Here is a 23,450-nt window from a genome sequence, read left to right as displayed (position 1 = left end):
ATTTCATTAGTGGAACACGATTAAAGAACACGTCTTGAGACCCAGCAATCATTATCGGATAATCATCCACCGAATAGACCAGGTCCAGCAGGCAGTGAAGCAAATATAGCAGACGAAACTGAGAGTGTACACGAAGACCGTGGAGAGTTGATTCGACGCCATTTGCAGCAATTTGGACTAACGTATGGAACGACTTGGTGCATTTTACGTCGAGATTTTAAATTGAAAGCGTACAAAATACAGCTTGTGCAAGAACTCAAGCCGCTTGACCTCCCAAGCGACTCTTGGACTCTTGAAAAGTTGCAAGAAGATCCGACGTTTTCGAGTCAAATTTTGTTCAGCAATTAGGCCCGTTTCTAGCTCAAATAGGCGAAAACAACGGTTTATTGTGGTTTGGAGCCGGTGGAATCATCGGTTCATATTTATCAAAAATGATACCGGTGAGCACGTAGCCGTCAATAGCGACCTTTATCGCGCCATGATAACCGATTACTTGATGCTTGAAATTAAAGTGCGTAAACTCGGCGACATTTGGTTTCAACAAGGCGGCGCAACTTCCCACACATCGATGAGTAGATAACTTCACATTTCGGTCCGATCGATTAGCCACCAAAATCGTGTGATATCACATCGTTAGACTTTTTCCTGTGGGGATATGTAAAGTCTAAAGTCTATGCGGACAATCCCGCTTCGATTCAAGCCATGGAGCAAAACATCACGCATGTCATTCGCTAGTTACCAGTCGAAATGCTTGAACGAGTCATCGAAAATTGGACTCAACGGATGGATCATCTGAGACATAGCCGCGACCAAGATTTGAAAGAGATAATCTTTGAAAAATAAATGCCAAAGAATGTTCTTTCGAATGGTAATAAACTATTCCTAATCAATTTGAAGTTTTTGTGTTTTTTCTTTAAAAAAACTAGGGCACCTTGAAATAGATCACCCTTATATCGGCTTCGTAAGAAAGGTTTACGTCACTGCTTTTTTTGTAAATTACATACAAATATGCATGTTCTGTTACTGAGTAGCTTTTCTACATACTAATCATAACCATCTCCCAGTTTTTTATACGTTTGAATGACAGAAAGTTCGAATCGATTCCAAAACATAACCATTCGTATTTCAGCTCTCCGAGAGCGCTGATGTTGTTGTTGTAGCGGCAGAAAACATTACTGAAGCAAAATTAATAGTCCCTGCCCGAATAAAAACCGTGTGCTTTCCGCAGAGCCGATTGTGTGGGTACGGCCAAGAGCGCTCCTTCATCAACTATGGTAAGAGATTTTTTCTCGGATCACCAGTGCAGTTATTGAAGTAAAATTCGTGAGAGCGAGCAGGTTCCCAGTATTTTGATGAGACATTTACGAAAATTCTATCATAGGATAGGACCAATTGCAAATTAAATTTTTCCGAACAGAAGAGAAAGTACGTCTTGTGGCAAGTATTTACATTCATTTGTCGAGAAACGGTGAAGCTTTTATGCGAATATTTATTGTTTTCGGTAAATGGAATTAAAAAGCAGTTTTTTATTTTCATATATAATTCAATTATTTTATTGAAATCACTTAATGATTCGTAATTTTACGAAAATATTTATTCTTTTTACATTTAAATTTTCTGAAAAATTTAGTTTTCAACAGACATATATACATACATAGCCTTACATATGTATTTCTATTTCATTCTAATTCTAAAAATGGGATTTATTTATTTTTATTTTTATATAAAATACAATTCACTGTGTTTCATAAAATTCAGTCAGGGACGGGGAGCAGATATATTTATAGATTATTTAAGGGTGGGTAAAGCTACACACAAACATACGCATAATTATTTTACTTATGTACATTTCCCTCCTTAGGCCTACACTGTTCACACATACACGCAGATTGTGTGCAAGTATGTGAGTGCGTACATTTTGACGCAATATTGGTGAACGAATACTCGTTTACGCTAGTGTTAGTTTTATTTTAGCATTTAATAATAATAAATAAGCAAATATAGGTAAAATGGATAACAAAAACAAGAACCAGTTTAAACAGAAACAGTTTTCAACTTACTGCTTAATTAAAGTATTACTAAACTATAATTAAACCAAGATATACGTGAGCGAGTATGTATGTATATACCATACATACATACATATGTATGTATATACACGCGATTACTTGTACTCGCACACCTAAATTTATTCATTTGAAATGTTTTCTTTTATTGATTAGGCAAACCGCCAAACGCACACACCCGCCGCACAGCGGGAATTGAATTCCATAAGCGCTGTTTGGAAGAGTTCATTCATCTCCAAGTGCATCTCCACCGCCTTCCGCACATTCATTTTCATTTGGCCTTCGTCGCGTTTGCGCCACCGCTGCTGCTGTTGTTGCTGTTGCTATTGCTGTTGCTATTGACAACGGTAGTCGTGGTGTTGGTGTTGCCCGCGTTTGACTTGGTGGTTGCGCTGCCGCTGGTTGACGCAACGGGTGACGCTTTCGGACCTGGGACAGCCAGTGCTTTGCCGCCGCCCACGCTACCAGCACTATTGTCTAACGGCTTATCGCCTGGGCCGCTTTTAAACTTTTGCATGAACTCATTCAATGCCTCGGCGCGCTGCATGCGCGTGAACTGCTCCAGCATGAAGGCCTGCTGATAGCTGTAGTGGTGACTCAATTGTTGCGCGTTCGCGTATGGGTAGAACATGCCGCCGGGTTGTGCGGCGGCCGCAGCCGCTTGCACCTGTGCGCGCAGCAGATTATCCTTGAAGAGCTTGCTGAAGTCGGCAGCGGAGACGTTACCCAAGTGCGACGGCATGCCGGGGAGGCTGGCGGCCATGGCGGCAACTTGGAGCGCAGTGGGCGGCATGTTGGGCATGGTAGGTAGGCTGGGCAATGATGGCATGGCTGGGGGTATGCCGGGGTGTGGTGAATGCACGAGCTTGTTGGCGTTAGTGTTGGCGTTCGGCGATGACATTGGTGCTGGCGTGATATCAGACTTGGCGTTCGTTGACAACTTAGATGACGACTGATGTGCAGGTGCGGGTGATTTGTTGGACTGTGGTATGTTGGGTTTTGCGGCGCTCAATGCGTTCGGAGATTGTCCGTTTTTGGGCTGCTGATGTGCCACTTGCGGTTGTGGCTGTTGTGCACCTGGCGATTTTTTAGGCGGCGATACTTTCTTAGCGGCATGAACTTTCACGGCAACACCGCTTGGTGCCGAATAAGTGCCTATAATGCTGCCGGTCGTTACCTTCGGCGGTACAATTTCCGGTATGGAGGACGCGGGATTTTGTCGCGGCAAAATTGGGCGGAACTTCTTGCTAGCATCGACAGCGGTGGCGCTGTTTGGCGACTTGTGTGTGTTCTTGCCGTTTGGTGACGCGTTATTTTTGTCGGGGCTTTGCAGGGGCGATTTCTTATCAGCGCCCGATTTTTGTTGCTCTGCTTGTGGGGATTTCAGTGGCTCCATCACCTTCATATTGGACTTTTGTTGGTTGTTGTCATTCGCGTGTTTTTGGTTCATCTGACTCGGTGAAGAATTCGATTGTGGTGACTTTGCTGTGGTGTTCGGGGTGGTAGCTTGTGTTTTATTCGCGCTACTCGATGCGTTGTTGTATGATGATTTTGATGGATTGCTCTGCGCTTTTTGTGCAATTTGCGACAAAGTTGTGGTGCCATAATTGGTGGATTTTCCCTCGGCGTTGTCACGTTTCACAGGGGAGCTTGTGGTGTTTCCGTTCGTCGATGGTGGCATAAGCAGCTTTAACGACGAGGCGTGTGGAGTTGCTGGTAACTTTTGCGCCGGTGGTGAAGCGCGTTTGCTTTGTTCCAAAGCGTCGCTTGACTGTTCAGGCAGTTTAAGGATCTCAATGTAGTTATTCACAGGACTCTTATGTTTTGGATGCGAGGCATTATTGGTCTGTGACTCGCTGTCTTCCCGTGTGATGGTAATTGAGAGCGATGAGGGAATGTTTATGTTGCAAGAAGTGAGTAATGATTTCACTTTCAATTGCTTCTCTGGCGGATCTTCTGGACTGGGACTGCGCGCGAAGGGATAAACACGTTTGGCTGCCTGCTGGTGACCACCACCAATATCCATTGGTTTATAATTAGTGTTGTGAGAGGGCGAGCTATTACCGTTTGTGGTACCAGTGTTGGTATTATCTTTCATAGTAGGTGGCGCGGGGAAAAGTCCGGCCATTTGGTTGTTTGCACCCCCTAATATACTTTGCAAGAAACTACCGCTACCGCCAGATGGACGTGGGGTATATTTGTAAGTTGGAACTGTGGGTATATTATAGTTCGGCATATACTGCGGAGAGCTAGGCGAGTATATTGGCGAGCTTGGCGTATACATAGGGGTACGACAACCGGGCGGAGCCTCATTGCCTTTTGATTTTGAGGCATTAAAAAGTGCCAGATTAAGATAATTATTCGAATTACTGGTTTTACCATTCTTAGCACCCAATTTATTGGCACTGCCCGCAATGCCATGACGCTGCTGATTCACACTTTGAGACTGTGGTTTGGTTGTTGGCGCAGGTGGTGGTCCCATCAGACTATTATCGGCGGTGATAGTTGTGCCACTTGTGGTGCTCTTTGGGCCGTAGACTTTCCCGGATGACTTCGTATTGCCGGCGATTGATTTGATTTCAGTACCTGCGTCCTTCAGCAGCTTATTGACGTCACTTGGAATGTTAGCGAAGGGATTCGGACGCGTCGATTTCGGCAGAATAGGTTGGTAACGCTTCGCAATCGGTGTGCGATTTCCTGGCGCAGCCATCTCAATACGGGGCATGGACTGAGGTAGAGGTATGGAATTCATTTTATGCGCGGCCGAAGCACTCAGTTTACCAGAAACTTTTTTCGGCGGCAGACCAATTGGTGGACGCATCATTGCTTGGCTGCTAGTTGTTGAAGTTACTTGGTTAGTTTTGGAATTGGACGTTGTTGTTGTTATAGTGTAACTTGTGGTAGACGGTGTGCTGTTGTTGATTCTCGCTGGCGGAGGCATGAGAGGTTTTTCATTCGCTGGAGTAGTCGGCTTAGCCACAGGAGATGAATTTGGTTTTGCTGTGTTTGCAATCGGACTTGGTGGCAATTTAATTTTGAAATCTTCAGCCGGTAATGGCGGCGATAATTTTGGCTTCTTGGCCACATTCTTAACAGGTTCCTTAATTTTGCGCTTAGACGGTATGGCGGGTCCTTTGAAAACGGTGCTGATTGTCGTCTTTAGCGAATCGCGCGCGCCACTTGTTGGTGACTTAACAACCACCTTATGGGTAAACACTGAAGTGCTTATGCTTTTTGGTGATTTTGGTGATTTCGGCGATTTCTCATTTGTTTCGTTTTTGACAGCTTTTATCGGTGTCAGCGAAAATGACTTGAGGAACTGTGACTTTTGTTCCTCCTCAATGGTTAAGGCAGATACAGGCGACTTTTCAGTTGATCTCGGTGGAGTCTTCGCTAATGGACTTATTTTCGTCTGTGGACTAATTTGTTCGGCTTTTATAGTTAGTGGTGGCACCGTAAGCGGACTAGGTGTCTTGCTTTTGCGTTCACTGTGCGGTGAATTTTTAGGACTGGAGTCTTTATCTCGTTTATTTTTCTGCTTCCACTCCTTTTCAGGACGTACCGGCTTAGTTATCTCACGACGTTGTGGATCGGACATATTTATAATTGTCACACTATTATGCTTCGATAAATCAATCTTTAACTTGATATTTTCGACTTTACGTTCATCACGTGGCTGTTCGGCGGCTTGCTTTAAAGCTTCCTTAGCTTCGCGTTTCTCTTTGGACGATTTCGGTGAGTTATGCGAGTTATGCGCATTTAGTGCTTTCTCGGCTTTACGCTCAGCCGAGGAGTTGGAGTGTGAGCGTTTGCCTTCTGTACTTGAGCTGACGGCGGCAGCTTTTGTAACCTTGGCTGGCTTCGCCGGTTTAACGATTGCTTCCACAATTGGTTTAGCCTTCAATTCTTCAGCCTCTTCAACTTCCTCTTCTTTAATATGTTCTGGCGTCATAATTAGTTGGTCGTTAGTTTTTAAGGCCGACGCAACTGGTTTTGGAATTATTGTCATGGCATCTGGTATGGGCGAAATGGTTGTTTGTGGAGTTTCGTTAGCGGGAATTTTCGGTGATTTGACTGCAATTGCGGCATCTACAACCTCATCCTTAATTTCTACCGGTTCTGGTACTGCTGCTGCAGGCATTATGGGTGCTGGTTTACGTGCCTTTACAATTGGACGCAAAGAACGTTTTACACGGAAATAGAAACGCATTGGCGCATCACGTTTCCAAGTGTAAATGTAAGCCACATCCATGAGCGTGTAGTGATCGAGCAGCACTATCGTCTTCACCTTGTACATTATGTCAATGTTGAAGCGCTGCGTATCGATATCGAATTTCCCGTATACGAACTTCTTCAAGTGTCCAACAGTGCACATGGCGGGACACTGCAGGTAACGTGGCTTCAACAATTCGCCGTAATCGCTGTTCTGACGCACCAGTTCACTATAAGAGAGCGAAAGAAAAGATGGAAAGGTCCAGAGTTGTAGCATTGTGCGTTGATAAATTGGGTTGTGGAAAGTAATTTAAATGACTGACTTAAATATGCAAATGAAGTGCCATTGGACTTCGTATATATTTATATAAGTCTAAAGTTTGTATTTATATACAATATATAAGTATGTATGTATGTATGTTCTACTGTTTTACAATAACTTTAATTAAATGGTTGCTTACTCTGTGTCTGCGAACTCCAACGATAAGGACATGCAGTCCGAGGGACTGAAGATGAGGTGTTCGGTGTCTTCGCCACGTTGCTCCGGTGTAGCGATAGCGGCTTCGGCCGGCCGATCCTTGTAAAAGGCGCGTTTTCGCATCAATTCTCTTTCATAAAGCCCGGGTACAAGTTTGTAGACGATGGCTTGCAACGTCGTGTCGGGCCTGAAAATAAAAAGGGATAATGTGGTGAATAACTTTGAATTATAAATATGTATGTCAATATGCCATTTATGGGGTTACATGGGTTTACTGGTTTCAAAAAATGGAATTTTTACAAAACTTCTAGAATATTGTCCTAAATCAAGTTGATCCGAGGTTTAGTTTTGAAGATACAGACTTGAGAACTTGCGCGCTCGAGGTTAGCTAGGCTATGTGCGCCGTCTTTAAACGCGTCTTCTCGAAACTGTGTTTTTGAAGTCGGTTGGCAAGATTTCTCGAGAACTGCTCAACCGATCTTTAAGGAATTTTACACAGGTCTTTGAGATACAATTCATAAAGACTTGGACTATTTGAAAAAAATTTTAATTTTTAACTGAAATTTTAATTTTTTTGTAAAAATGTCAAAAATCTAATTTTCGGGTTGCGTCGCAATGGCCCAGTTTAAAACATTTTTTTCTAAAAATTTCAGAATTTCTTTGTTAGTAGTGTACTACTCGTATTTTCGTAACAATAAAAAATTCGAATAAAATATTTCATCTTTTATATGAGAAGCAATTGTTGAAGAAATGCTGTTTTTTACCCGAGGAAACCCATGTAACCCCTTAAACTGATAGCTCAAAATTTAGTCCTTGTAAGGAAAATTTTTTTCTTTGACAAAATATATTCAGAAAATTTAGCATGGGTTATTGTCCAAGGAAAACTATAACCTCCGAAAAAAATGTTCAGATCGGTCCAGTGATACTACCATATGCTTAGCGTTCACAATAAAATTTTTGTATGGACAGTTTTTCTATTTGTGAGCCGTATTCTAGCTGCGGTGCACCCGAGTTTCACGTTTTTACCCCTTTTTCATCATGTTTACGTAATACCAACGGATTAAACTCTTTTATTATTGCATATAAATTGATTAATTTGTCTCATACAGATACATATGTGTCCTAAAGTCGTAATCTGCTTAAAGGTCGTATAATTCTCGAAAGTCAATGCCCTGGATATCCTAACCACCCATCAAGTTGGAAAAAATCGCATTTAATAGCTTCGATTTGGCCCCTTTCAAAGCGCACTGCCTGCAACGGTTGGGTTTAAGGTGCTTTGTGACCAGGGTGATAATACACATATGGGCGAACATAAATGCATACATACATATGCACATGTGTATTCAAATGTAATGTGGTGTGAAAAAGTTTTCATCTTCCACAAGGCGAACGAACCTACCAAACCAACGGCAATGCTGTTACATGCATGCGCACACATACATACATACATATCTACATATGTGGATATGTATACAAATGAGTACATTTGTATGCGTGTATGACTGTGTTTCGCCCTTCCTAATCACAAATATTTCAGCAATGTTTCATTTGAGTACCGAAGCATTTGGCTAATGCAAAGCGCAAACAAATAAATGCTATGCACACAAATGCACATATGTACATATTTACACTACATACATACACATTGTATGTATATGTACATAGTATGTACAAATAGACACTAAAAGATACCAAAGACTTTTGCTGACGACAACATCATCAATGGTGAGGCAAATTCAACGACAACAACAATAACAGCACATAACACTAATGGTGTCGTAGCTGATGGAAATGTTGATGCTGATGGCAGGAGCGACGTGGCGGGTGACTTTTATCAGTTTGAAAATGTGCAAAGGAGCATGACGACTATGGGAGAGCGGTGCTGCTGCTGTTTGTGCCTGTTGCCCACCGTCGCTGCGGGAATCTCGGCAACAATGACGACAGAACACAACACTGCATTTCGGATTCCGCGCACATTCGATATAGCAGCACAGCAACAGCAACAATAACAACAACTACAACGTCACAATGATAACGAAAACAGTGGTAAAGAGAAAAAAATTGAAATTCAATGAAATAAAATCAAGAAATGTAAATAAAACAATAAACAATGCCTGCACTCCGACCCGCAACACCCGAACCCAAATGAGCGAGCGATAACCAAAGCAGCGACGCTGAGCGTATTAAAAAACGCGAGAGCACAATTTTGTCCCAAACATACGAACACTTCAGCATTTTTTCTCATACGATTTTTTTTGTTCACATTTGTGTACCTTTTTCGACTCGTACGTTTTGTGTGCTCCTTCGTCACTTTATCATACCATTCCTCTCGTTTATCGTGCATTTGAATGCCTACTTTTCTTTGTTTTGCTACACATTTATGCTGCTTTTTTGCTTCGCATTTCGGTTTGTTGTTTGCCTGAGAACGAAATGGGATTCCTCAAAATGCGCGCCAGAGAATGGGATGTTTGGCATCGAACGGCACGATCTGGAATCGGCACATTACTAAGCATGCAGCTCACTTCACTGGTTTATGTAAAACGCTCACAGCTGTGCTCGCAACGCAAAAGCCACAATGTGTCAGCCCCAACCACATACTACAAACACACACACACCCATTTACATGTGTGGAAATGCATGCCGTCGGCAAATCGAAGCGAAACCCCGCCCGCCAGTGTATGCCATTGTCAGTGTTTACGGCGCTGCATGCGGTACCAACGCAGCGCCCAAATAACGCGAGATGTGCCAAAAGCGGGTTAGAGCTGACAACAAAGACTCAATGTCGAGATGCTTCAAAATAGTAAGGGCATGTGCACGTAAGAAAGCAGAAAAAATAACACAAGGTAAGACTTAAATTCACTTAATTGGCATTTTGATTATGTTTCCGGAGAGCGAGTTTCATTTTCCCCCTCCAGCGAACCGTTGCCTTTGCGCAGATTGCATATGCCATTTTTTGTCACTGCTATTTCGTTGTATGTACATATTGTGCATACAGACATTCTTATACCAAAATGTATTTTTTACCTTTGGCAGCGAATTCTGACTGCAGATTCGCCCCTTTTTATGGCACTCGGAAGCCGTGCTTTAACACATATGGACACACATGCATGCATACGGCTATCGGCCACAATCACACATGCCACATTACATGGCCCTAGATGCCCCGTTAATCAGATCATATCGACAATGCACGAGCTTGTCCCGCAACTGCCGCCGTCGAAGGGATGTAATGCAATGCGTTGAAGTGATTTCTGCGCTCAAAGGAGGGTGACTTTGCGCAAGTAGATTCCATATAAAATAATTTCTGCGAAGATGAATGAGGTGTGCGTTTTATCTACTACCGGACAGCGAAGACGCTGATCACGAAGGAAAAAGTAACGAGAAAAATACTTTGAAATGAAGTAATTGGCAAGATTAATAAGAATAGCCGTGGATTGTATTCCTTTTGATGTATGGGAACATCTGTACATCTACACATCTGTATGTATGTATGTGTTTGGGAAGGATTTCCTATAAATGATTAGGGTGTACTCCTTGCAGTTAACTCCACGTACAGATCTGAGACTTTTTGCCACGCTGTCTCATACAAAAACGTGAATTTTTTGTTAGAAAGCATTGTACCGGTTAAAGCACAGTAGACAAGGTTCTATATAATAAAGAATTTGTCACATGTCGGTTCATCAAAAAGATTTTTGAGGTCTCCTCTGCTAACCTAACTACTTTTAGTTAAAAAAAAAACTAAATAGACGACAATCATACAGGGTTTGTCCGAAAAGTAATGGAACTGAGTCGATTTAAAAAAATTTAATGAACCAATCGTTACAATTCTTTAAAAACTTTCAAAATAGACTACTTCTGCGTCGATGTAGTGCTGCCAGCGCGATTTCCAAGCATTAAAGTCGTCACGGAAATCATTCTCCGAAATAGTCTTGAGAACCGAGGTGCATACTGCTTGGATCCCCTCTGTCGCCTCAAAATGCTTGCGTTTCAACGGCCTTTCCAGGCAAGGAAACAAAAAGCCCGGGAGGCCACATCTGGGCTGGCTGTAGGGCCAAAAATTGGGGATCACTATCACACATGTTCAAATTTTCTTGGCAAACTTCCACTCGCCGCAATTTCTGGTCGTCAGTGAGCACTTTTGCAGATTTTGATAAATTTAACATCTAGGCAATTGAACGAATGCTTAGTCGACGGTCTGAGTTCAAAACTTTGCGCACACGAGTCACATTGAAGGAGTTGTCGAAGTCGCAGGTCTCCCAGCCAGCCTAGTGCCACCGAAACACACTACTTCTTGATTAAGCAACATCTGGGTAAGCTTCCTTGATCATAACAAACGCCTCTGTAGTAGATTTACCGAGTTTCATACAGAATTTAATCGCGTACCTCTGCTCGTTCGTTAGTTTGGAATGCGCTCTATCCCAAACCCTATATCTTTGCAACCTGCATTCATCATCTTCGATTCACACCAAGCTAAGTCAGAAGGAAACCAGTTTCATTAATATTCAATAAGGTTCTAACTGTATGCTTCGTAATTCGAAATTATTTAAGAAATCCCGAGTATTACAGGAGAACAGTCAAACTTATTAGATGGGCATACATAGGGTCTTAGAGAGAAAACCGAGGCCCCAAGTTCCTGGGTATACAGATAAGTGTATGTATACGAAGCTCTTTTACATTTCACGTACATATTTACATTTCCATTAAAAATATACACAAAGTAAAAATATAATATGTTTTGTACTCACTTTATATTTGGCTTCGCCGTGTTTATCATCATTTCACAGCGTGGGCAGTACTGTTCAGTCCGCAAATGTTTGATTAGGCAACTGTGGCAGACTGTAAAAAAGAAAAAAAATACATTAATTAATAATATATAAACCACATTTATATATTGTGTGTATGTAAGTATATAAGCGTAGGGGTATAACCCAAGAAAAAATTACAAATATACGTTTTTTCTCCATACATATTTTGTGTTTATTCTGTATTTATATAATTTAGAAGTTTATCAATAACCTTCAGAAGCACCGAAGCTGTAATACCCTTCACATATCCACTTCTTATAGAATAAAAGGGTATAAGAACATCTTTATCTCGATTTTGATCGGCCAGTCTGTATGCAAGGTCTGATCAATTTGTGCGGAGATTATATCATGGCCTTGGACAATAACCAATGTCAAATTTCGTGAAGATATCTTGTCAAATAAAAAAGTTTTTCATATAAGGTTTGGATTTTTATCGGTTAGCTTGTATGACAGCTATGTATGTATATGCTACAGTGGTCCAATCTGAAAAATTTTTACGGAGATTGTAGCCTTGCCTCAAAATCACTTATGTCGAATTTCTTGACGTTATCTTGTCAAATAAAAAAAGTTTTTCATGAAAGGACTTGATTTTAATCGGTTAATTTGCATGAAAGCTATATGCTATAGTGGTCCGATAACGGTATTTCCGACAAATGAGTGTCTTTTTGGAGAGAATAGAACGGGTGTAAATTTTCAAATCCATATCTCAAAAACTGAGGGAAGAATTGCGTATAAAAAGGCAAAACGGCTAAATTAAGCTAATTGCTCGCGAGCTCCGGAAGCCGCCCCCTAATTTACTTTTCTATGATGATCCTTAACAATATGTAGCATACTCATGTGCTCGGCATAAATCTTCATTAATTTGTGTTGGATACTTACACGAATGCAAACACTCGACAATGGTTGTGGCATCGATGAGGTAACCGGTGCACAAGTGACAAATTATATGCGGATTCATGACGCTCAGCAGTACTTTGCGCGGCTTATCCACAATCAGATTATCCGCAGACGCATCGTCGGTGGTAACGAGTGGATCAGCTTTCTTCTTGTTGGCTTCCGCCGGCGCCGCAATCGCAGTCGCAGCCGTAGTGTCCTTTTGATTTGTCACCAACGTAGGAGGCGTTGCTACTTGATTAACAGTAGTTGTAGTGATTTTCGCAGTTGTTGCTTTTGTGTTTGCGGTTGTTTCCTCCACCTTGACGATCACTTGTTGCGGATCGCTTTCCTCCTTTATTTCCACACCATTTTGATTAATAGCCGATTTTATTATTGTCTTCGCATTTATTGTGCCTGTTGCAGCTGCCACTTCGGATGATGATACTGCTGGAGCTGCTTCTGGTGTTGAAGTGGCAGCATTACTTGTGACGGCCGACAAGGCCAACGGTTTCGCAGTTGATGATGTGGATGAGGCTGCGGTGGCGGTGGCGGTGGCGGAGGATGTCGGTTGTGGCATTGTAGTCGCCTTCGTCGTCGTCGTCGTCGTCGGTGATTTAGTGCTGCAATTAGTTTGCGCAGGCGACAACGCGGACGGCGACGCTGATGATGATGGTGTCGACGTGCCAACAACATTACCAACAGGCGAGGAGAATTGCGCGTTGTTCACGCTTTTGGCAGTTGCGCCATTAACGGTGGCATTCGTTGTGCTGGTGGCATGGGTGAAGGACAATTTTGTCGTTGTATTCGTATTTGTATTTGTGTGTTTTTGCATGTCATTGCTTTTAGCCTTGGTGTCACTATTGGTATGTTTGTTCGTTTGCTGCTGCTGCTGCTGCTGTTGTTGTTTGTGTTGCTGCTGTTGATGCTGCTTCATTTGGCGCACACTTTCCATACTCGCCGAATTCAAGCCACCATTGTGCTGTACGCTTAACTTGTTGTTTTTGCTTTTGCTTGAATTTTGCTCAACTACGTTGTTATTACAGTTATTGTTCTTTATATTGTTGTTGTTATTAAAGTGATGCTTGCTCTTGTTGTCTGTGCTGCCACCAGTGGCAGTGTGGCATTGCGCCGTCCGTGAAGGTGTACTGTGTTGTTGTTGTTGCGAGGACACCATTGGAACGCGGCTAGGCGAGGTCGAAGTGACGGTCGCGCTGGTTGTAGTTGTTGTCGTAACAAATGTGGATGCTGGCGATGCAGGTGGCGGTGCGAGACCAGTGCCCACCACTGATGTGGCTCCTGGCACTGGTGACATTGTTGCTTTCTGTCACCCACAAAGGAACTCACAAAAAAATCTGGAAAGAGAAAAACGAAAAGTTGTTGTTAGAAAAAACGAATGAAAAATTGGAATTTATGTGCTCCACGGGGAAGCCGGATTAGGAGAATATAATTAAAGTGAAATGAAATGTTTTGTTGAATGGACTGACTAAAAAATGTACAAATGTACATACATATGTAATCATGCTTTGGTGCGCATCTCTATACCTTTGTTTGTTTGGATGTGTGTATTCGAATGACTGTATGTAATGTTTGACCACATGCCATATGTGCTGCCGTTTTCAGTTATTTGTATAAGGAAGACATTATAAAGCAATGGTAGCAAAGTGCAGGAGCAGATTTAAAGCGTCATAAATGAGAATTTAAAAGTGTACTTGTGAAAAATTTAATAAAATATTAGTCCTTTGAAAAGTAAAAATTTTTGAAATGAACTGTATTCGATTCAAACATATTCCGACTGAACGAATTGGTTATAATTGTTGTGTAAACCTAAACACCAAGGAGGATTACTTTTTGGCACCACACTTACATATGTACTCGGACTGGTCCATTTGAACTTCCGACGTATTGAATCGATAAAAAAACCCTTCATGGATTGACACAACCTCTTCCTGTGTTCGCGTGAAGGTTGATCAGGTCAATTAGTGTGTGTTCAGCGCAGCTATATGTTCATGATTAAAAGAATTTGTCTGAAGAGTTTTATCATGCAAAAAAAAAATTGCAGGAGTTTGCTTGAAACTTTGTGTTCCAAACGGAATCACGGCTACGGAATTTTGCAGAAGTGTGTTGGGGAGTCTACTTTAGGGCGAACACAACTATATGAGTAGCACAAAGCATTGAGCGAAGGTCGTGAAGTCATCGAAAATTTATCTCCAGCGATTCAGCCGTCCACCTTTGTTAATACAGAGACAGGAGAGGAACTCAACATCTCTTACGGAGCGACTCAACGTGCCAATACTAGACTCTAGTAGTACCAAAAAACTAAAGAGATCGAATAGAGATGCTTGACAACGTAGATAAAGACCGTATCCGTTCTCATGACAGTCGGGTCTACGTAACCGGAACGGACCCGGATTTTTATCCGGCCAAGGACTGTCAACTTGGCAGATTTTCTGCAGCTACAACAACAAGAACAACCGCTTATGTATCTGGTTGGTACTGGTGGCGACATCTGGGTTTATGAGTATCAGCGGTAAAAAAGAGCCACAAGTTAGCTCGAAAACATAAATTGGTACTAACTTTTTGAGCAATAACTTTCGTTTCATAATAAATATATATTAGGGTGAGCCAAAAACTAAATATTGTTAGAATTTTTCAAGGTACTGTAGTTATCACCGGACTTGTTAAGTATGGAGCCGGAATATTGTGAGGAACATGAAAAATAGAGTTACAATTTTTATGTACCAATTTGGGTTATAAACAATGTATTTTTACTTCTTCTTCTTAATTGGCGTAGACACCGCTTACGCGATTATAGCCGAGTTAACAACAGCGCGCCAGTCGTTTCTCCTTTTCGCTACGTGGCGCCAGTTGGATATTCCAAGCGAAGCCAGGTCCTTCTCCACTTGGTCCTTCCAACGGAGTGGAGGTCTTCCTCTTCCTCTGCTTCCCCCGGCGGGTACAGCGTCGAATACTTTCAGAGCTGGAGAGTTTTCGTCCATTCGGACAACATGACCTAGCCAGCGTAGCCGCTGTCTTTTAATTCGCTGATCTATGTCAATGTCGTCGTATATCTCGTACAGCTCATCGTTCCATCGAATGCGATATTCGCCGTGGCCAACGCGCAAAGGACCATAAATCTTTCGCAGAACTTTTCTCTCGAAAACTCGCAACGTCGACTCATCAGTTGTTGACATCGTCCAAGCCTCTGCACCATATAGCAGGACGGGAATTATGAGCGACTTATAGAGTTTGGCTTTTGTTCGTCGAGAGAGGACTTTACTTTTCAATTGCCTACTCAGTCCGAAGTAGCACCTGTTGGCAAGAGCAATCCTGCGTTGGATTTCCAGGCTGACATTGTTGATGGTGTTAATACTGGTTCCTAAATAGACGAAATTATCTACAACTTCAAAGTTATGACTGTCAACAGTGACGTGAGAGCCAAGTCGCGAATGCGACGACTGTTTGTTTGATGACAGGAGATATTTCGTCTTGCCCTCGTTCACTGCCAGACCCATTTGTTTCGCTTCCTTGTTTAGTCTGGAGAAAGCAGAACTAACGGCGCGGGTGTTAAGGCCGATGATATCAATATCATCAGCATACGCTAGCAGCTGTACACTCTTATAAAAGAAGGTACCTTCTCTACTAAGTTCTGCAGCTCGAACTATTTTCTCCAGAAGCAGGTTGAAAAAGTCACACGATAGGGAATCGCCTTGTCTAAAACCTCGTTTGGTATCGAACGGCTCGGAGAGGTCCTTCCCGATTCTGACGGAGCTTTTCGTGTTGCTCAGCGTCAGTTTACACAGCCGTATTAGTTTTGCGGGGATACCAAATTCAGACATCGCGGCATAGCATAGAGGCAGTTCCTTTTCGTGCTGTCGAAAGCAGCTTTGAAATCGACGAAGAGGTGGTGTGTGTCGATTCTCCTTTCCCGGGTATAAACGATGTATTTTTTACTATTTTAATTTATTGAATTCAGGTTTTTTGTTAAATATGAATATTTTTCTTTTAATTTAATTTAAATTTTTCCCACCTTCCAAAGCTTTTAAAAACTTTAAAAAATTCGAAATTGTGCTCTAGAAGAATTCTAAATGTTAAAAATTTTATTTCAAACGCTTCAAAAGTTATGGTTGGTATTTTGAATAAAAATATTGAGTAGTCGAAAAAGTCTTTTGGTATTTCTAATCAAACTTCAACTTTTTTATACTAATAAATAAATAAACAAATATATACATATGTACCATTTGGGTCGACCACTTTTTGCCATTTTTCCGTTAGAGTGTAAATCGAAATTTCCAGAACGGAAGCGAGCGAACCATTCATGTGCTATACAAACTGATACAGCAATTGTCTCCATAAACTTCGCAAATTTTATTGGAGGCATGCGTGGCATTCGTCCCTTTTTTATACAAAAGTTTCAAAATATAGCCAATTTCTTCATTATTTTCACTCATTTTTGAAAGCTGCAACTTTTTTAACTTCCCCGAACTTATTTTTTTTTTTGTTAAATGAAGCTAAAAATCTCACCTTTCCAACACTATATGGTATGACACACAATGTGATTGGTAGCACTAGAGATATACGACTGCAACGACATCTATTGACAAAACACGAAAAGACTTTTACGACTACCAAATATTCGGGAAACTTAAAATGCTCATCGAGAGCTTTTAAAATTAAGTTGAAAAAAAATGTTCACCCTTCATTTTAACTCAAGGATTCGGTTTAGGTTAGCTTTTACCTCACCCTAAAGTACATACAAGTTTACATATGAATAAGTTTAGAAACATTGACTTTATATTTCTTCTTTATTTCGTTTAGTGGCAATGCGTTCAAATGTTTATCATGGGTATATCTTCTATACACATCCATACGATATAGAAAGAGAAATGTGCTCCTAATACTAAGCTCTTAAAGGAGGATTTGATTTAAAAAAAATTAATAAATTATTTTGCCAAGAAAACTTTAATAAATTCTGTGTTTATTTTTCGTGTGCACAGTAATCAAAGCAAACAACGATTACACGCACAAGTAGATAGTGAATTGATGAAACGTGCACCAAGGATAATTGAAAACGAAGTTCAATGACGGCCTTCAGTTAACTTCTTAAAGATCTCGATCGATAAACATACTTTAGTATGTATGCTGGTTAAAGATGTAGCCAAAAGTAATTTAAAGAATGTGTACATACACATGTACATATGTATGTATGTATACATAAATAAATATATAAATAAATACTTATGTAATTGTGTGTTAGGGTGAACCAAGAAACAACTGATAAAGACTTTTTCAGTTAAAATGAAGCTACCTACATATATACAGAGGAAAAAATATCCCTGCAAGACCAGTTTTTCAGCTAAATGTTTAAAAGGTTTGTGTGAGAGTTAAATGCCGCTCAATTTAATAATATTTCGATTTTGTTTTAATTAAAATTACCATGATAAGATAAATAGACAAAGATTGCATTGCGACCTTGGGTCTATTGTGCCCTTAAAAAATACCCTGACTTTCGTATTTTTTAGGATAACATTTTTCACATCGACTAATTTTGTAGAGCGGAGAGGGCAAGGTTATTATTTTCCAACTCAAAAATTTATAAATTTAAAAACTTTGAAAAGCAAAAACACACAAAGGGATATTTTTTCACGGTATAAAGGGTCGTTCTAACCGAAAAATGTGATATTAGTTTTTTTTTTTAACTCACCCTAATGTGTGCATACTTTTGTAAGTAAACTGATACATTTTGGGCAGAAGCAGTAAAAAACTCCCATCATGTGTCCGGAAGAAAAGTTCTGCCCTTTAACTTAGATAGGAAAAAAATGTAGGAAGTCAGTAAGAATTGGGCAAAAAATAAAATAAAATACATAGTACATACATATATAATGAAACGAAATATAAACTGACAGGAAAGCAAAAAGGTGAAAAGTTTATTGCGAGCAGCTTGAGGCCAAACGAAAAAAGAAAAAATGTCAATGAGTGACAGGCAATATTAGTGAAGGGACAAAAATTCGTACGCTAGCAAAACAACTTTCAAGTGAAAGCATGCAAGGCAGACAAAATATACAAGTAGATAGTACATGTACAAAGAAGTTTGAGCCCGAAGCTCAGTGAAATGGCTCTTGGCCGGTTGGCCCACGCCAAAATACGGGTTTGCCCTTTGAGCGCACACGAAATGACAGACTCGACAAACCCTGTACGAAAAAAATACCAAAAATCTGTTTTTTAATACCAGTTACGTACATAAATAGTGCCTACATGTACATAGGTATTGCAAGTACAAGCGCCGGCACCAGCATACCAACCAGTACGCAATCAGTAGCTCAACAGTAGCGGTGGCAACCCTACACCGAACGATAAGGCAATTTGAAAACATGCACAGTTGACGTCGGAACGCTGTCGCTGCCGTTGCTGTTGCCGCTGTCACTGCCACTGCCGCCCTGAAATAATATAAAAATTGGAAAAGCTACGGTAAGCTGCACACTGGAGACGTCGAGAAGGTCGGTCAAAGGCGAAACAGGCAGTTGGGTTGTGCTGAAACTACAGTGAAGCCACGTAACGAAATGGAACATTGTGATTATGCCGCTTCGTTGGAGGGGAGTGCGAAGAGTTAAAGTTAGCCGCCGGCAGTGCCTCGTATTTACTAACTTTATATGCGCGTGTAGTGCTGTGTGTGTTTGTGCCATTGCTATCGCATTTACTACTGCTGCTGCTGCGTCAGTATTCTCTATTTATTTGGGTTTCAAGCAAATGTTGTGTTGCTACAGCTGGAGTTCATTGGAAGAGAGAAGGCCGTCTGCTGTGAATGGATGAATATCTGACGAGGCAGTGAGGTGTAAAGCGATGAGCAACATACCTACATAAAACAACAACCTATCTAAATGAACACGCTATTATGCTGGAGAGGGGGTTGAACAGCGGAAGCATGGAGTTGCACATACGCAATTACTTTATACTTGCAGCATTAGCAGTACTTGTTAATATATTATATAAATTCATGCACTGGATGCACATAAAGCCAAATGTGATGTAGAGATGCTCCGTGTTGGCACATTACATGTGCCCAAACAAAACATACACATATAGATATTTACATACATATATGTATGTGTTCGTACTTACTCAAGTAATTAATAACTATGTGTGAATATGTGAGCGGCAGCAGATCGACTTTCGTGAGACAGTTAATGAGCAGCATTGAAAAGTAAACTGCCATTATCGCAACCTACAAGGACTCTTCAAGGAATTTCGTGTCGCAGTACGTAAAAGACGATCTTCATACAGGATCTATGTAGGTAAAACTGGATGGAAATGTGAAATGTGAGCTCACAGTTCCAATGTATGACAAACAAGCAAACTTCCCGGTCTCGTCGACAGATGATCAACAACAACGTACCAGACACAAAGGCACTGTGCAGAATGTGATGAACAAAAGAGAATTTGCAAAAGCGGTCGACAGAAAAGGTTTCAACAACAACAAACGCACATAAACAGATGCAAAAGCAAATGTTCAAACGTTGCAAGTAAACAAAGATACACACATACAAGCATACTTACAAAAAATATTTGTATGTAAGTATGTATGACTTTATGTATTATAAATATCTATGCATATTTACATAGATATGCCCCTACATACATAATATGCATGTGTATATGTGCGTACGAACGGAAAGCCCGCATGCAGAAGCCAAGTATGGCTGGCATAGGCGAATAAGCGAACAAAGGAGCCAGCAAGGAGAAGCATACTTGTATGAGCTGCACAGTGTGTTAGTTTGAATAACTCGCCTCTACGATAGCTATTTAGAGAATATCGATGATAGGACGATTTATAAAATTTGCGAATAAAAAAACAATTTTTTTTTTGATTTTGAACAATTTTTAAAAGTTAAAAAAAATAAATGTGAAAATTTAATTTTTAATCTCGATTTGAAAATTGTATTATTAAATTCAAATTAAAAATTGAAAAAGAAGAAATAAAAGAATTAATTTTCAATTATGTGCACATTAAATAAGAAAAAATTGAAAAATTTAGTTTTTAAACTTAAAATTGGAAATATTGTTTTTAAATCCATATTAAAATTTGATAAAATAAAATTTTATTAAAATTTAATGTAAGAAATAAAAAAATATTTTTGATATCGAAATCTGGAATTAACACATACATATGTACATATGTATGTATGTACATACACGTATGTATGTATGTACATATATGTAAATGTAAACAAGTGCTAAAGTCTATGAATATTTAATTAAAAATGAACTTTTCCATTCAACACGATGTAGGCAAGCGCGAAATTATTTAAAATTCAAAGACTTAATTCTTTATACAATCAATTTGGTACTTAAGTTTTAATTAACATTTTTCAGTAATTTTTATTTTGCTTTTACTTTGTTTTTAATTTTCAAATCGGTATTTGGAAATAGAAATCTGAAAAATATTTTAAATTAACATTTTCGAGATTACAAAATTAAAAAAAAACTAATTTTAATGGTAATTAATTTTGTTTTTTCAGTAAATTAATTATTATTTTTCATTATTCATCTGTTTTTTTGAGTAATTTTATGCGTTTTATATGCACTGTGCAACTAAATGTGTTCGAGCGCCGGCTCTGTTAATGCTCTTCAGCTGCGTGCATTATATCTACGTATACACACATCTATGTCTATACGTAAATACACAGCTATACAACGATATACCGATTTATGGTATACATATGTATGCAGTAGGCGAAGGGAAAAACGCAAGCTGCTCGCTGCCTATGACTTCGATACAGAGCTGCTGTTGTTGGTTTTTGTGTCAAATCTGCCTGCGTCGGTGCTTTCGTTGTCACTACAGCATAGCTGTTATTTGCTGTGCTGTTACTTCTGTACGTTCGTTTTACTAATGTTGTCGTGGTCTCGAAGTGGCAGTCGTTTCTGGTTGTTATTGCATGTGATATGCCGCATGGCTGTGGAACAGTCGGACGGACTGAGGGTAGGAAAGTAGTACTCGGAAAGCCGTTACAGAGGCGAAATGAAATGAAGTAAAGCAAAACGAACGAAGTGCAAAGGCTGAATGCCATGATAAAACTACACATTAAAGAGATTGAAGTTGGACAAACATATCTGTAGATACATATACATATTTATGTGTATGTATGTAACACACATAGATATGTACGTTTATTTATCTATGAAATTCATATACAGCTGTAAATGTATATAAGCCTAGTAGAATGGTAAATGCAAGTAGGCTTATATGTTTGTTAATATGTATTAGTATCCACATATAGTTTGCATGATTGCATTGAATGAACCGAAAACTGAAATATGAAGATGTTGATAAATAAATTTCAAAAGCAAAAAGGAATCAGAAAATTGTTAGTTAATGGCAAGTTGGAAGGCATATTAAGGGTACATGCATTTAGACGTAAAAGGAGCTGGCAAAGGTGGTGGTGGGTTTTGTAGCTGATCATGCACAAGTTTCATATTTCAAAACTAAAAAAAAAACATATTTTTACCTTTAATGAACACGATGAACGTGTGCGCTGCTAATTGTAACGGAGTACCAATGCAGCTAGTACAGCGCCAATCTGCTCGTAAAGAATACAGACAAGTTTAGATAATTTGTTATCAGGCTGCTGATTGCGTATAGGGTTATCCATATATGTTTGTATGTTATTTATCCAAATTGGAGAAGGCAATATCCATTTGTAATCCCAATTGTAGTTTTAAATAAATATATTTATATACACATACATAGCTCCAACTTTAACTTATTCACTTAACCAATCAAAATCATGATTTATGCACATTTAGTAAATAATTAATTACAATTAATTTTTTTTCAACACTTTTTACAGATTTTATTTTAATCTGCCTTGAATTTTATTATTTTTTGTGTGCTTGCATTAGTTTTATTCACTTTTGCTTATTTCTTTATTCATACACTGAATAACATCGGCACTGATGCACTTTTTTCTGCTTCCTCAATTTATTTTCCACTACTTTGCTTTAAGTACACTTTTATCGCTTACTTTGCTTTTTTGTACCCGCACGTTACAACATTCACTCACACGTACATAAATTCTATGTTGTTGGTGTTGTGTTTGTACACACACACATAACGAACGCGTAGTTCAGTAAAATGAAACGTCAGAGGTAGCTGGCAGTCTGCCGTCGAAAAACGTGACAACCGTATTTGAGATACTCCGAAAAAATTATTATCAACGCACAAGCACCCTGGCGTTATGGAGAGGCACTACACACTTATTTCTGTATATGCGAGCACATGTATTTGTTCTCTTCCAGCGCAATAGCAGCGTTGCTAATGCGACTTTGCGACAACCGAAGCGTTTTTTGACTGCGGCGACGTTGGCAGCGCTACCGACATTAATATTCCACTTACACACACAAATATATGTATATACACGCAAAGTGCACTCTTCTGCATATGAACAGCTTCATTTGTCTGGCCTGTAGCTGCTTCTCCTTCACTTATTTAGTCAGCGTGACTTTAATTTTTAGTTATTTTCACTTTATTATTAATTATTTGTAATTAAAATAAATTTCTTTGTTTTCAATATATAATTCTCCGTTGCCAAATTTATTTACTTTGTTTGAACATTTGAAATTTCTTTCAAACTATGCTCTCTTTGTGAAGGCGAGAAACACTAATTTTCCCGTCAATATTAAATTGTTACCACACAACTCTACGTTCCGTCTCGAAATGAGCTCTGGCGCTATGCTCCGACTCGCTGTAACCATGAACCATAAACCGTCTCGAAAACACTCAATTTCATTTATATATAATTTTTTTATATAGCCAGACCGCAGCGCTTACTGCTATGTATATACAAGCGCAGAGGCAGTGGCTTCTGCTCACACAATCAAATACATGGCATTGCTAGTGCCTTGCGGCGCCGGACTTCAACGAATTTATTTTTTCTTTCAACGCTCATCCTCCTCATATTCTCTCTCTCTCGTGTTATATACATATAATATCTGCTCAAAGCAGCTGTAGCTATACACAGC

At 39.9% G+C, this 23,450-nt stretch overlaps 1 protein-coding gene across 1 annotated transcript; it reads right to left on the bottom strand.

The window, feature by feature from the left end:
- Positions 1 to 1,706: 1,706 nt before the first annotated feature.
- On the bottom strand, positions 1,707 to 22,169 carry LOC120770876 (polycomb group protein Psc). The gene is made up of 5 exons (XM_040098511.1): positions 21,938 to 22,169; positions 12,441 to 13,789; positions 11,502 to 11,592; positions 6,740 to 6,943; positions 1,707 to 6,508 (listed from the first exon to the last, which is right to left on the bottom strand). Exons 2-5 carry the CDS (start codon positions 13,747 to 13,749, stop codon positions 2,338 to 2,340), a joined length of 5,775 nt encoding a protein of 1,924 aa, XP_039954445.1. The 5' UTR covers positions 13,750 to 13,789; positions 21,938 to 22,169; the 3' UTR covers positions 1,707 to 2,337.
- Positions 22,170 to 23,450: the final 1,281 nt, after the last annotated feature.

This window comes from Bactrocera tryoni, chromosome 3 (genome assembly GCF_016617805.1).
Source record: "Bactrocera tryoni isolate S06 chromosome 3, CSIRO_BtryS06_freeze2, whole genome shotgun sequence".
NCBI lineage: Eukaryota > Metazoa > Arthropoda > Insecta > Diptera > Tephritidae > Bactrocera > Bactrocera tryoni.
The sequence above is the reverse complement of the archived record's forward strand: the minus strand, read 5'-3'. Positions and strand labels throughout refer to the sequence as shown.

Excerpts from the sequence above, each read along its gene's own strand:
- LOC120770876 (XM_040098511.1), bottom strand. The coding sequence starts at position 13,749 with ATGTCACCAGTGCCAGGAGCCACATCAGTGGTGGGCACTGGTCTCGCA. Across the intron at positions 6,944-11,501 it reads ACGGCGAAGCCAAATATAAA|GCCCGACACGACGTTGCAAG; the intron begins GTGAGTACAAAA and ends TTTTATTTTCAG. Across the intron at positions 6,509-6,739 it reads TTGGAGTTCGCAGACACAGA|TGAACTGGTGCGTCAGAACA; the intron begins GTAAGCAACCAT and ends GCTCTCTTATAG.